Source organism: Oryctolagus cuniculus, chromosome 7 (assembly GCF_964237555.1).
Source record: "Oryctolagus cuniculus chromosome 7, mOryCun1.1, whole genome shotgun sequence".
In the NCBI taxonomy this organism is placed as follows: Eukaryota; Metazoa; Chordata; class Mammalia; order Lagomorpha; family Leporidae; genus Oryctolagus; species Oryctolagus cuniculus.
The window spans coordinates 28,923,077-28,939,197 of NC_091438.1; the positions used below are offsets into that span (position 1 = coordinate 28,923,077).

The 16,121-nt window shown below is 39.4% G+C and overlaps 1 protein-coding gene across 6 annotated transcripts in view; it reads left to right on the forward strand.

The window, feature by feature from the left end:
- The window catches only part of MROH9 (maestro heat like repeat family member 9), a 107,706-nt gene that overhangs the window by 24,181 nt on the left and 67,404 nt on the right, over positions 1 to 16,121 (forward strand). For 4 of the 6 annotated variants that reach the window (XM_051857125.2, XM_051857124.2, XM_008264098.3 and 1 more), the window contains 5 exons: positions 994 to 1,073; positions 1,986 to 2,121; positions 2,696 to 2,782; positions 4,274 to 4,378; positions 14,732 to 14,867. In XM_051857125.2, coding sequence (XP_051713085.1) covers positions 994 to 1,073; positions 1,986 to 2,121; positions 2,696 to 2,782; positions 4,274 to 4,378; positions 14,732 to 14,867 — 544 coding nt within the window. Of the gene's footprint in view, positions 1 to 993; positions 1,074 to 1,985; positions 2,122 to 2,695; positions 2,783 to 3,373; positions 3,814 to 4,273; positions 4,379 to 14,731; positions 14,868 to 16,121 lie in introns of those variants that run through there. The other 2 variants (XM_051857126.2, XM_051857128.2) reach the window with 2 other exon arrangements.

A 16,121-nucleotide genomic window follows, 5' to 3' on the forward strand; every position in this document is an offset into this window, starting at 1 on the left:
GGTCTCCCACATGGGTGCAGGGACCCATGGAATTGAGCCATCTTCTACTGCTTTCCCAGGCCACAGCAGAGAGCTGGATAGGAAGTGGAGCAGCCAGGACTGAAACCGGGCGCCCATATGGGATGCTGGCACTGCAGGTGGTGGCTTTACCGCTACACCACAGCGCCAGCCCCTATAGTATAACCTATTTTTTTTTTTTTTTTGACAGGCAGAGTTAGAGAATGAAAGAGAGAAATGTTTACCTTTTTTCTGTTGGTTCACCCCCCCATGGCTGCTACGGCCGGTGCGCTGCGCCGATCCAAAGCCAGGAGCCAGGCGCTTCCTCCTGGTCTCTCAGGCAGATGCAGGGCCCAAGCACTTGGGCCATCCTCCACTGCCTTCCCAGGCCACAGCAGAGAGCTGGCCTGGAAGAGGGGCAACCGGGACAGAATCCGGCGCCCCGACTGGGACTAGAACCCAGGATGCCGGCGCCGCAGGCAGAGGATTAGCCAAGTGAGCCGTGGCGCCAGCCTGTAGTATAATCTATTAATGGAATTCTTTTAACTATCATTTTAAAGGTTAAATCATAACATTAGATAGCTGTATATTGACCTGTATGTGATTTTCATTTCTGCAGTGCAAATTTATTCATTTTTCAGCAAACCTGACTTAAATTGCACTGCTGACAGTTTTATAGGTGGATTCCACACTGAATCCAAGTTACAGTGGAATTAAAAAGTGTACCTGGAAAACAGTACTCCTAACAACATGGCATCTGGAAATGCTAATTATGAAAAACTGTGGTGGGTTGTAAAACACCGCCACTTAGGCCAACATACTACTGTGAACTTAAATTACAGCTTTTCTGGTCTCAACACTTCTATGAATTCCTGGACTTATTTTCAAAACTGATGTTGTCCCTTCAGTCTCTACCAAAAAAGAGAGAGAAATACTTATGACGTTATGAGCCTCACTGAACTATGATCATTGATATTACTTCTTTGTGGTACGTAGGAGCACAAAGCTGCCAGTTTGTGGGATGCATACGCAGGACTGTTATGTCATCAATCCATGATCCTAGCCACAAACTCCAGGTACAATAAACTTCATGTTCTTGTTTCTCATTGATTGAAAAGTGTTAGTTTTCAGAAACATCACAATTGTGAAAAACAAAAAAAAAACTCCAAATCCCACCACCTGAACTCAGCAACAATTATTTCTGTCTTGTGGTTTTCCCCAATCTTTCTGTACTACATGGATAAACAGATAGTCCTTCTTGTTGGATATGGGTAGATTTCTTTTGCCATGAATTTGAAGATGCAGTCCACTATCAGAAATGTAAAATCAAAATGTAGAAAACATAATATCACCGATTACAGAAATTATGGCAGTTACGCAGTTTCACTCCTAAACTGTAGTGTGGGTATATGAACTTGACTAGGAATTTAACCCTACTTTACAAAATTATGTTTATAGAAAGAAATATATTTTATGTCCAAATAATTTAGTGTAGATTATTCTTTGCAAAGAAATTGATTATTTTATATTTAAAATATCACTGCCATTTTAAAGAGAAGATATGGCAAATGTGTGTTATATAAAGCCAAACACTAAAAGAGTTACAGAGAGGCAGAGGCAGGGAGAGAGAAAGAGAGAGAGAGAGGGAGGTCTTCCACCCACTGGTTCACTCCCCAAATGGTTGCAATGGCCAGAGCTATGCCGATCTGAAGCCAGAAGCTTCTTCTGGGTCTCCCACGTGGGTTGGGGGCCCAAGGATTTGGATCATCATCTACTGCTTTCCCAGGCGATAGCAGGGAGAGAAGTGGAGCAGCAGGATTCAGACCAGCACCCATATGGGATACTGGCACTGCAGGTGGTGGCTTTACCTGCTACACTACAGCATTAACCCCTGGACCTCATGTTTTAGTGCACTTTTATCACCAGAAAAATACTACTAAAGTTGCGTGACATTTTTTTTCTTAACCATTTAATGTTTTTTTTGTCAGCTATGTGGATCCCTATATTCAATTTGAAATTCAATTGCATATAATAGAGGCAGCCTTTAAAATGGTATTTTCCATACCACAACTTGATGAAGTGAGAGGCTTGGGAACCTGTGCCGAGGACATGGTGGACCTGGTGGTAAGCTCTTCTTTCCTCTACTCACAATAAGACACCGTTACACACCGCAGCAGTCCTTCAGAGAGCCTCTCAGTGGGTCACAGTATTTATTGTCTTCTCCTTTACTATTCTTAGATATAGCAAGACATAGTCCTGTCTAGAACTAATCTTTGTCTCTGGATTCCTTGTGAATTCCACAAACCATGAGATTTAATGGGTTGCAAAGAACTTAGAGGAACCAATGGGTGAAGATGTTTCTGGTTAATTGATTTTGTGATGGTGGAGAGGTTACTATCAAGTGCTCCCAGAAAGGGAATAGGATCAGAGAAAAGTGAAGTTAGAAAGCTTTCTCTAGCAAGATCAGCAACATCTTCAGTTTCTGTTTCCTCCACATTGCTAGGAGTGTGCTTGCTCCATAAACTGGGGAAAAAAAATGCATGATGTATTGATGGCTCACATTAGCATATTCACTCCTCTCCTTTCTTATCTTGTTTATGAAGAGAAATTAAGACATTTGGAGGCAAAATGATATCTATCAAATAAAATTTTATCTGATGTTGACTGGTTAGTAGCACACTCTTTTTTTGTATTTCAGAGTTTATATCAAAATATTTTAAACATATATGAAGACACTCTTCTGATCTTAGTATCTAAAGATCTCTACAAGCTACAGATCTTAAAGGTAAAGCAAAAGGAAATCAGAAATTTTGTCATAAATACAAATTAACTGTTTCATTTATTTCCCATGTGCCACATTTCCATCTCTTTCAAGTATTTGTGGCTGAAAATTTGTCTTTACTTCCCAAGGAGTGAAATTACTCACAAAAAGAAATCAGTTTCCTTTAATTCAATTATAAAGGCGTACATTTTAAGAAATCGATTTTGAGGACATGGCTTCAACAGACACTGGAGAAGCTGCATTTTATGAATAATACAGTACATATAATATAGAGCAGCAGAGAATAGTGTTGACTTCACCTACCTTCAAGTACACATAAAATGAACCATACTGTGACAACATCTATACACATGCTTCTTCCCCATCACTTCTTGAGGTTTAGAATCCTGTGGCATTCTGTCTTCATGGATATCACTTTTTATGATTTAAACATGTCCTGCAAAGTTCATGTATTAGATAGTTAATCCCTAATGTGATGGCGTTTGGAGGGGGCCCCTTTGAAAGGTGTTTAGGTCATGAGGGTTGTGCTTTCATGAGTAGTTGAATGTAATTTTTGCAGAAGTGGGTTAGTTATTACTGACTGGGTTTCTGATAAAATGACGAGTTTGACTCCCTCTCCTCTTGTTATTGCTCCCTTTTGAGATGAAGATGTCTACCCCCTGTCTGACACCCCATTCTGGAAACATATAACAGGCTCACAGCTAGAGAGAAACTGGATTCAGTGGATTGTGCCTTCATTCTCACTTACATGAGTCAGATGAGATTCTAGATTTGAAATGTTTAGGTTGGTGCTGAAATGAATTATGACTTTGGAGTTATTGCAATGTAATGAATGTACTTTGCATATAAGAAGAACATGAATTTGGAGAGCGTGGTTAGAGGTAAAATGCTACAATTTGAATATGCCTCCAATTCATGTGTTGAAAATTTAATCCCTAATGCAGGAGTGTTGAGAGCCGGGGTCTGCAGTAAGGTGATGAGCTCATGGGGAGCCCTCATGACTAATTCCGTTATTACAAGCTGCCTCCTAAAAGGTACTTTCTAACCATGAGCCAGAATATTTCTGGGTGGTAAATTTGCAGATGATTTCTGAGCCAAGATGCCATTTGAGGATCAAATAACACTTAAATTCTGTTTTAAAATCGAAAGGCAGATTATGTGTTTTTTTCAAAGAATACATACTCTGAAAGAAAATGAGTGGTGAAGCAGTTGATTGCTAAGCTTTTCATGTTGCCTGACAAAGTGACTCTTACAGCAACATTAGTGGATACATGAATAGAATTGAATCAAATAAATCCAAGATGTGTTTTTTTATATTCAATGTAGTAGCATCCTAGATGCATATTGGCTGTATTTTTAGATAAAATTAGATTAAGTGTGAAATAATCAGTATACTGTAGGAACTGCTGAATTGGTGGCATTACAGACTAGCAGGGGAGGACTTTGGGAAGTGGCAATGCCACAGTAACAGAGTGACCCTTGTGTTTCCAACAGGAGATGGCTGTATGGATGCATGAAGATAGTTCATACCTGCAAGAGAGAGTAATGGTGATCATCAGCAGGGTGTTAAATTTCGCATCAAGGAAAGTCAGGGAGTATGTAAGTCACAAAATGCAATAATGCCTCTCCTTCTGAAGACTATTTCTATATTGCTGCTCACTACCTTTTAAATATTGAAGGCAGTATATTACTGCATTGATAAGTTTGGAAATGAGTCAATATCTTACATGACTTTGTATCAATCTGGGCATAATGTTTCAGACAATGAATGAGGATGCACTACACTTCTCAGAAATAGTAGGAGTGGATCAAGCCAGGATTTTCCCAACTCTCTCACTTCTCTCTGTGGACCACAATCAATGAAATTTGTAACATCATTTTGCCCTTAAAAATCCTTTAAATTATTTTTCATTTATCTTAAATTTGTGTAAGTAATTCTCGAGTACTTTCATGTTAGAGCATGGTAGAGATAGAAATTAAGTCTCCATCACCTGCTGCCTTCCATGTGAATTAGCAGGAAGCTGGATCAGAAGTGCAGAGTAGCTAGGACTTGAACCAGGCACTCTGCTGTGGGATACTGACATTCCTTAATCCACTATGCCTGAATACTTGCCCCTATTTAATTATTTTAAACACAGCATATATCCTATTGTTTTGATGAATGATAATCTATCACTGAGTAGACTGACATGAGGTATATTTTAAGTTTTTCTACTTCAAACATACAAAATTGTCATCTCTGCAAGTATGTGACCATGTACTTGGAAATGCTGTGAGAGATAATGGTCAGATCAGAACATGTGATAGCTTAAAGATGAATAATGAAAATTGTCTTCCAATTTACATCCTAGTTACTAACAGAGTGCAAATTTCCATACACTTTCATATACCCTGCAATACATCAATCTTTCTAATTGTACCTTTAATAGAGAATAAATAGGTATCTCGTAATTGCAAATGTTTAGTGAGATTTTCTGTACTTCGAATGGCATGATGACTTGCCTTCTCAGAAACCTCACAATATCTATGAACACTCTTCTATGTAGAGACTGCACATTTTGCTTTGGTCTTTGTTTTCCAACTCAGCCTTCACAGTGATTTTTAAAAAGATGTATTTACTTATTTAATTTAAAGGCAGAATTACAGAGAAAAAGGGAGACACACAGACAGAAAGGTATCTTGTATCCACTGTTTTGCTCCCCTAAATGGCCATAACCTCCAAGGCTGGACCAGGCTGAAGCCAGGAGTCAGGAACTACATCCAGGTCTCCCACATGTGTAGCAGGAGTGCAAACACTTAGCCATCTTCCCCTGTTTTCCATGGCACTAAAATTATCAGGAAACTGGATCAGACATGAAGCAGCAAGCACTAGAACTGGTGCTCATGTAGGATGCTAGTGTTGCAGGCAGCAGCAAAACTCACTGGGCCACAACACCAGCCTCTCAAAGCGACTTTTTAAATTACTCTATTAATAATTACTCTGTTAATTGCTTATCTGATTGCTTGAGTCATTGCAGTAGGCATCAAGTTCAAAGGAGGCTGGAGTTGTGCATTCATGAAGTAGCTTCATGTAGTCATTTTCTACTACTGGTATAAACAGATCTCAGATGTACAGAGACAAATAACACTAGATCAACCTTATCACATATCTGAATTTTACTGCTTTGTTTAAAATCAACTTTGGTGAACCGGCATTTCACTGCCCGGAAGGAAGAGAAGCGAAGTATCTTGTTTAACACTTTTGATTCCCTGATCTGGGAAGGCAGCCTGTCTCCCCTTCCAAAATGATTTGAGCTGTCCATACAAATGTCCTGAAGATTCATCAGAGAAAAATTTGCAAGTGAGGCTTGAGATAAAGAGTAATTCACTACTTAGGCCTGTTTATACACAGTTCACACAGTCCCTTATTTATGTTACACTCTCACCAAAGATTTGATGCCAACTGTTTGAGTGCTTTTTATCACATTATTCTCTCTGCATTTGAATATTTATTGTAGTGAGTGTGACTCAAGTACAGGTAACATATTTTGAAATGTTCTATAACTCTATAACTTTTTACTCTCCTTCCTCTTATTTTTTTAATATTGATTTATTTGAAAGGCAGAGTGACAGGGAGTGAGGAATAAAGAGAGATAAATCTTCCATCCACTGGTTCACTCTCCAAATGCTCACAACAGCCAGGTCAAAATCAGGAGCCAGGAACTCATCTAGGTCTCTCATGTGGGTGGCAGGAGCCCATGTACTTGAACCATCATCCACTGCCTTCCCAAGGACATTAGCAGGAAGCTGGATCAGAAGCAGAGTAACTAGGACTCAAGTGGGATGCATGCATGGTGACAGGCAGTTTAACCTGCTGGGCCACAATACCAACCGCGTCTCCCTTTGCATCGTTGTATCGGAGTTCATTCTCCCTTGCACACCACCGACCCTTCAACCATGCAAGAATGACTATCTAAATCTGTGTACAAAGCCCAAAGCTTTAGTAAATTCTTGTTTGAAGTTTCCTGGCGTTTAACTGTGATTTTCGGGGGAAACCAAGGGGATAATCTCTGTTCTGCAATGTTCACTAATTGCCACCAGGTGGAAGTATATCAGCATTTTACAGAACATAAAGAGCTGGAATCATGGTCATGGAAGCATAAAAAGTCCATGGCTGTGGAAGTTAGCTTTCACTTTTAAGTAATGGCTTCTAAGGATGGTTAAGTAAGTAAAATCAATAGAGGAGAACAAATATATAAAACAAAATAATCAAAAAATGTTGTTGATAAATTAAAAGCTGAGCTTCCCACAGTCCTGTTCTGTCTCTCTATCCAGCACATTGTTAAAAAACACAATAAATATTTGTTTTACCAACAAATATAGTTGATTACATATTCTGTTCTCAGATGTTGTTGATACACTGAATAAATACTTTTTTTCTCCATAATCACCCTATGTTATATCTTCTAGAGTCTCAGAAGCTGTTGACGTATTGCACAATCTTGAGTACCATTTTTATTTTGTCAGAAATACTTTAAGGTGATAATTCCTCTGACATGACCCATGTGGACATCGGGGTGGAGAAACTCCAACACTCAGTATTTTTCTTTCAGTTAAATAATTCAATTTTCAACAAAGAAATGTCAGCTAAACAAGTCATCTTACAGACTTTCTGTAGAGGACTTTCTCTAAGCTCTCTCCTGTTGGCACATCAGCATTTAAAGTTAGAAGGAGTATTTCCTGCTAAAACTAACAGGTTGCCCACATGTGTTTCTCCTCTCTTGCCACAAAATGATAGGAACACAATTTGTTAAAGGTATAAATTCACAGCAACAAAGAGATTAGTGACTGGGTTAATGGGCTACAGATGGAGACAACCTTCTGAAAGACTAATGAGATAAGGGACCAAAGTCTTACAGAGGAATTGAGTGGCAGGAGCTCATGACCATTAGGATTGGGGGAGGGGGGCAATTGAAAAGGGAGACAGTTTGCCCTGGAGAACCTTGAAGATTCTGGAGCATAGATGACAAGGAGGCAAAGTGAGAGTAGAAACACATGCACTAATTGGCAGCTGACAGCGGCGCCGGCACACCAGGTTCTAGTTCCGGTCGGGGCGCCGGATTCTGTCCCGGTTGCCCCTCTTCCAGGCCAGCTCTCTGCTGTGGCCCAGGAGTGCAGTGGAGGATGGCACAGGTTCTTGGGCCCTGCGCCCCAAGGGATACCAGGAGAAGTACCTGGCTCCTGCCATCGGATCAGCGCGGTGCACTGTCTGCAGCGCGCTGGCCGCAGCAGCCATTGGAGGGTGAACCAACGGTAAAGGAAGACCTTTCTCTCTGTCTCTCTCTCTCACTGTCCACTCCACCTGTCAAAAAAAAAAATTCAATGTTGGGCCTGGTGCTGCAGCACAGTAGGTTAATTCTTCGCCTGCAACACCGGTATCCCACATGAGTGCTGGTTCTAGTTCCAGCTGCTCCTCTTCCAATCCAGCTCTCTGTGATGGCCTGGGAAAGCAGTAGAAGATGGCCCAAGTGCTTGTACCCCTGCACCCATGTGGGAGACCTAGAAGAAGCTCCTGGCTTCAGATTGGCCCAGCTCCAGCCGTCGAGGCCATTTGGGGAGTGAACCAGCAGATGGAAGACCTTTCTCGCTGTCTCTCTCTCCCTCTCCCTCTCTCTCTCTCTCTCTCTCTCTCTCACTGTCTATAACTCTACTTCTCAAATAAATAAATAAAATCTTTTAAAAAAATAAGAAGAAAAATCCATGTTACCTCTCATTCTCCTTTGACATATGAGCTCATTGGCAGATGAAATTGAAGGACTTTTTTTTTTTCAAAATCAATTTTTTTTTTCAAGTTCCTTCAAAATAGAATCTTGCGTTCAGCATGGCTATAGCATAGCATGACCTCAACATTGCCACCAGCCTCTCCAGCCATGGCAAAGTAGATTGAAAAGGTTATAAACCTTGCTAACAAACAAAAGTCCACTAGGGGGCAATATATTCCTAAATACAAATAGATAATCAACTTTGCCAGAAAGTTGATAAAAACCTTCATATAAAAGAGATGAAAGTAGATAAAGAGAAAAACATGACTATCAAAAATGGATAATGCAGGGCACAGATAAGTTGTTCTCCTTGAAAAATATGAAATAAATTTCCAAAAATATTTTTAAAATGTCCTCCAAAGGCATAGAAACAAATAAGTATATGCTAAAAAGGAGTATAACCAAAGTGGACATGGTCTATGTGTTGAGCAATTTTAGTCAGAATGAAGCAATATTATTGATTTTCAATTTTTTAGACTCACAGACCAAGCACTAAATGAGTTACTGCACACAATGCAAATGTTATGAACTGAACAGTTAAAAAGTTATTAACTATTTAAGCACAGAATTTCCATTTGACCCAGCAATTCAAAGTACATAACTACCCAATTTAAAGCAGGTATTAAAAAAAGAAAACTTGTACATAAGTGTTCATTGTAGCAAAATCCACAGGAGCCACAAAATGGAACCAACTGAAATTTCCCTCAATAGATGGAAAAGAAAATAAAATATGCTTTATCCATAATACTGAATATTACCCAGGCAGAAGGGAGTTAAATCTGATATATGCTACAAAAAGATGGGTCTTTAAAACGTAGTAAGAGGTGGGACGCCACCTGCAGTGCTGGCTCTACTTCCCATCCAGTTTTCTGCTATGGCCTGGGAAAGTAGTTGAAGATGTCCCAAGTACTTAGGCCCCTGCCCCCATGTGAGAGACCCAGAAGAAGTTCCTGTCTCCTGTCTTCCGATTGGTGCATCTCTAGCTGTTGTGGCCAATTGGGGAGTGAACCAGCAGATGGAAGACCTCTCTCTCTCTCTCTCTCTCTCTCTGCTTCTCTGTAACTCTGCCTTTCAAATAAATAAATCTTTAAAAAACCATAATAGGACAAGGAAATCAGACAGAAAAGCCTATATAATTCCATTTATAGAAATAATAGAATAGGAAAATCCTTAGAGACAGAAAGCAGATTTGTGATTGACAGGGATGGAAAGAGAGGGGCAATAAATAACTTCTTAATGGGAAACAGTTTCTACTTTTGGTGATGAAAATGTTTGGTATAGCATAGATATGCTTCTCACACAACAATGAATTGTTAAAAATGGATATATTGGTAAGTTTTTGTTACAAAATCTTTTATTGTAATGAAGAATGCAAAAAGTAAACTACACGTAACAGAAGTTTGAAAGGAGAAGGTGGTGGAGGGAAGTTGAAGAAAATAAGACTGCTCCAATTTGCTCACACTGTTAAGCTGAAGAACTACAAGATTTCCCTGTTTTATGGAGCAAGTGTTACTATATTATCAAAACAAAGAGTAAAAGAATTAAAAATGGCAACATGAGGTGTCATAAAAAGTTCATGAAAAGCGTTATACAATTTTTATATTGCATGGATTTCCATTTTTGCACCTAAATAAAAAGCATTTTGATGCATTTTTCACAATAGTTTTAAAGTACTCTTGTATACTGTGATGAGTAACAAATTCTATTCAAAATATTGTGGCAAAGTGGAGACATGTAATTGAGCTAAATACCAATTTATTATGGCAGGAATACTTAGGCATTGTCCAAAATTGATGTTAAAAACAGAAGTGGAAATACATTGTTTAGAGCTACAGGAGTCACTTCTAGAGGAAGGAACTCAAAACACTTAGGACTAATTGCCTCTAAAATCTAACACTTAAAATTATTAGCATTGTTAGGACAAGGAATTGGAGAGGCAGATCTGCAAAGAAGAAAGGCTCTGGTAAAGACCAGAAAACCCAACAAGAGCACCTAGGTTGTGGAGTGAGAATTGAGAAGCTACTTCTTCAGGTCTTCAGTTATAGATTTTTCATAGTCATTGTATATATTTTGTATAAAAGCCATGTTATATTGAAAGTTCTCAAAGCCTGGTTTTGAGGAGGTGTAACCTGTGGTTGGTCCACATCCAAACAGACTGTGAAAGGTAGAATCAGTGTGCTCCACCATCTTCACTGCCTTGTTCCTCTCACAGCCTATACTAGGTCATTCTGCATTCTCTAAACACTCACCTTTTTAGTAGGTGAAGGTAAGGAAAAACACAACCTAGACCTGGACATACCTACTCTGTTAGAGACATCCACCTAGACAGATCTTGTGTTCCTTTGAAAACACTGGCTGAGAATTACACATCCACAAGTTCATGAGAGGGACTAACCAGAGAGGATATTCAAGGCAAAAACTGTAATTCAGTGAGATCTGAGGGCCAGTCCCAGGCAAATGCCCCCAACGTCAGTGAATCTAATCTACGACAAGTGTGTCTCCTCCATCATGCCCAACAGAGAACTCCAACCCATAACACAATGGTGGTCCTTCAGATCTTGCCATCAGATGGAAAAGGGAAATCCGGAATGCACATACAGCGAAAAGGACACCCCAGGAAACAAAACTATTTCTCCTTAGGGCCTAGAGTAGATGCATCTCCTAAAATCTGCTTCTAGATTCTAGAAGTTATAGGTCTCCTAAAACTGGGAGTCCTAAGCCAGCCTTTTTCAAAAGTATGGGCCAAAACTTGAAGAGGAACATACACAGGAGATAGCAATTATCTTCCTGTCTCCAACTGAGACCATCATTCCTATCATTCCAATTCCATTATGGCCCATGAACCTAGGTCACATTGGAGCTTTTTCTCAGGTACTCTCTCTGCTGCTGCCTTCCCAACACACACACACACACACTCACGCACACGCACACGCACACACACACACACACAGGTAAGTTAAGCCAAATGAGGAGCAGAGATAAGGGGACATGGAGAAGAAAAAAAGGACACAGCAGAAGCAGCAGGCCTTTTGGTCCCCCGGCAAGGTTTACTTGAAGTCTGACTTTTATCACCAATACCTACTCCAACCATCAGAGCAGTTATCTAGGAATAGTAGTCACTTGTCTTAGCGATAAGAATACCCAGGAGGCCATGCCACTATTTGCCAAACTCCATGTTAGCAAAGACTTTTTTGTTTCAAAAAATGCAAAATTCAAGTGTCTTTGCCTCCTACACTCTCTTCTTTAATTTCCATGCTTCTCTCTCTCTCTCTCTTCTTATTTTTTTTTAATTTTTTTTTTTGACAGGCAGAGTGGACAGTGAGAGAGAGAGACAGAGAGAAAGGTCTTCCTTTGCCGTTGGTTCACCCTCCAATGGCCACCGCGGCCAGCGCACCACGCTGATCCGATGGCAGGAGCCAGGTGCTTATCCTGGTCTCCCATGGGGTGCAGGGCCCAAGGACTTGGGCCATCCTCCACTGCACTCCCTGGCCACAGCAGAGAGCTGGTCTGGAAGGGGGGCAACCGGGACAGAATCCGGCGCCTCGACCAGGACTAGAACCCGGTGTGCCGACACTGCAAGGTGGAGGATTAGCCTAGTGAGCCACGGTGCCGGCTTCTCTTCTTATATTTTATGTAGCCACATATGTTACTCAAGATTGAACAACCTATGTGGCAAAGAAATTGAGTGGGTGTGGGGGGGTGATACATAAAGGTATCACAATAATAAATAGCAAATGCTCTGAATTTTTAGAAATGAATTTCCCTGGGAAGAGTCAGAGCAATTCCAAGAGGGAAAATCACACTTCCCCAGTGGCAGGTTCATTTGAAGTGTCTCATGGGTGAAGAAAGACGCACTCAAAGAATTTGGAAGTTGATAGCTCACCCTGCTCCTCTATATTCTAGGAACTTTATACCTACGAAGCTTTACTTGCTTAATGTAATAGAAATAAATATTAGTTGATTCATTATTGTTTACAAAGGATTTTTTTACTTTTTTAAAACTTTTATTTAGTAAATATAAATTTCCTAAATACAACTTTTGGATTATAATAGCTTTTTCCCTCCATAACCTCCCTCCCACCCGCAACCAACTCATCTCCCACTCCTTCTCCCATCCCATTCACATCAAGATTCATTTTCAATTATCTTTATATACAGAAGATCAATTTAGTATGTACTAAGTAGAAATTTCAACAGTTTGCACCCACACAGAAACACTAAGTATAAAGTACTGTTTGAGTACTAGTTATACCATTAATTCACATAGTACAACACGTTAAGGAGTAAATGCACAGTGACTCCTGTTGTTGATTTAACAATTGACACTCTTATATATGACGTCAGTAATCACTAGAGGCTCTTGACATGGGCTGCCAAGGCTATGGAAGCCTCTTGAGTTCTCCAACTCCAATTTTATTTAGACAAGGTCATAGTCATGGTGGAAGTTATCTCCTCCCTTCAGAGAAAGGTACCTCCTTCTTTGATGGCCCATTCTTTCCACTGGGATCTCACTCACAGAGATCTTTCATTTAGGTCACTTTTTTTTTTTTTTTTTTTTTTTTTTTTTTGCTACAGTGTCTTGGCTTTCCACACCTGAAATACTCTTGTGGACTTTTTAGCTAGAACTGAATGCCTTAAGGGCTGTTTCTGAGGCCATAGTGCTGTTTAGGACATCTGCCATTCTATGAGTCTGCTGTGTATCCCACTTCCCATGTTGGATTGTTCTCTCCTTTTTAATTCTATCAGTTGGTATTAGCAGACACTAGTCTTGTTTATGTGATCTCTTTGACTCTTATTCTTATCATTATGATCAATTATGAACTGAAACTGATCACTTTGACTAGTGAGATGGCAATGGTACATGTCACCTTGATGGGATTGAATTGGAATCCCCTGGCACGTTTCTAATTCTACCATTCGGGGTAAATCCAATTGAACATGTGCCAAACTGTACATCTCCCCCCTCTCTTATTCCCACTCTTATATTTAATGGGGCTCACTTTTCAGTTAAATTTAAACACCTAAGAATAATTGTGTGTTAATTAAGAGTTCAACCAATGGTATTAAATAGAACAACAACAAAAACTACTAAAAGGAATAAAGTAGTAAGTTGTTCCTCGACAATCAGGACAAGGGCTGATCAAGTCATTGTTTCTCATAGTGTCTGTTTCACTTCAACAAGTTTCCTTTTATGTGCTCAGTTAGTTGTTACTGATCATATGATATTTGTCCCTTTGGGACTGGATTATTTCAGCATGATATTTTCTAGATTCCTCCATTTTGTTGCAAATGACAGGATTTCATTTTTTTCTACTGCTGTATAATATTCTATAGAGTACATATCCAATAATTTTTTTTATCCATTCTACTGTTGATGGACATTTAGGTTGATTCCATGTCTAGGCTATTGTGAATTGAGCTGCAATAAACATTAAGGTGCAGACAGCTCTTTTATTTGCCATTTTAATTTCCTTTGGGTAAATCAAGGAGTGGGATTGCTGAGTTGCATGGTAGGGTTATATTCAGGTTTCTGAGGAATCTCCAAACTGACTTCCATAACGGCTTTACCAGTTTGCATTCCCACCAACAGTGGGTTAGTGTCCCTTTTCCCCTACATCCTCTCCAGCATCTATTGTTGGTAGATTTCTGAATGTGAGCCATTCTAACCGGGGTGAGGTAAAACATCATTGTGGTTTTGATTTGCATTTCCTTGATTGCTAGTGATCCTGAACATTTTTTCATGTGTCTGTTGGCCATTTGAATTTCTTCTTTTGAAAAATGTCTGTTGAGGTTCTTGGCCCATCTCTTAAGTGGGTTGTTTGTTTTGATGTTGTGGAGTTTCTTGATCTCTTTGTAGATTCTGGTTATTAAACCTTTATTGGTTGCAAAGTTCTCAAATATTTTTACAAATGATTTTCTTGTCCTAAATGTTATTTATTTGTTTATCCCCGTTGTAAGTGTTAGAATATGGCTTTTGTGATATTCATTTCACAGATGAGGAAATAGACTTAATGACAAAGCCAGGATTTAAGTACAAATTCTGAAAACCCTGAGTTTATCCTTCAATTTGAGTCTGATATATAAAAGGATCATATACAGATATTTAATGTTGACTGTGTATACCAAATGCATTTTCCTGTTTCTCCTTTAGACAAGTGTTGATGCTCCATGTCTAGGTGTCTTGGCAGCAGAGCTGTCTCTTTTGTGTTCTCATGATGATCCTTCAATCACGTGCCAAGCATCTTTGGGAATGTATCACCTCCTCTGCATTGCCAAGTGTCAAAATGGTAAGAATGGTTCACAGCTTCCCTGAAGGGTTACTAGGATTTGTTCCTAATTATTCTGCTTGAGAGTCCAGGTAAGTTTCCTTGTGTTTGAATATCTTAATCCTATGCCCAAACCCATAACTCTACTTTCTACAATGTTGTTTTTAAAAATTAGCATTCTCAAAATCATAGTAATGATGTCATTTATTCTTTACAATCTATTAAGTACCCTGCTTAGATTAGTGTTGGGTGTTAATGGTAGGGAGGAGAGTGCCAGGTAGAGTCAGGAAGTAAAGGGAAGGAAATAGCTTATTCATGGGACATTTAAAAGAATCATGGAAGAGACATTTGGATTAGTGGTTATTTACTTATTTTAAATTTATTTTTATTTTATTTGAAGTATGCAAAGTTCATGAATATCATATATACAGATTTAGAAACAGAAATACTTTCTACCTTACCCTCCCTCCCACCTATGATCTCAACCTTCCTCCTCCTTCCTTTTATATTCTTTCAATTTTTACAATGATGTACTTTCAATTTACTTTATACTCATAAGGTTAATCTATACTAAGTAAAGAGTTCAATAAACAGTATGAAGAAAAAAACACTGTTATTCAATAGTAAAACAACAGCTGAAAATAATTATAAAATCTCAAAATGTTAATTTCACTACAATACGTTACATTTTAGGTACCATATTAGTTACCACAGATCAGGGAAAATATATGGTATTTTTTTCTTTTGAAACTAGTTTATGTCACTGAGTATAATGGCTTGCAGCTGCATCCATTTTGTTGCAAATGACAGGATTTCATTTTTTATGGCTTAATAGTATTACATAGAGTGTGTATATATATATATTTCTTTTTTCTTTTTACTTTTTTTTTGACAGGCAGAGTTAGACAGTGAGAGAGACAGAGAGAAAGGTCTTCCTTCCGTTGGTTCACCCCTCAAATGGCCACTATAGTCGGTGCGCTGCACTGATCCGAAGCCAGGAGCCAGGTGCTTCCTCCTGGTCTCCTATGTGGGTGCAGGGCCCAACCACTGCCTTCCTGGGCCACAGCAGAGAGATGGACTGGACGAGGAACAACTGGGACAGAATCCAGCACCCCAGCTGGGACCAGAAGCCAGGGTGCCGGCGCCACAGGTGAAGGATTAGCCTAGTGAGCCATGGTGCCAGTCATGTGTGTGTGTATATATATATATATATATATATATTTCTTTATCCAGTCATCAGTTGATAGACATCTGAGTTGATTCCACATTCTAGCT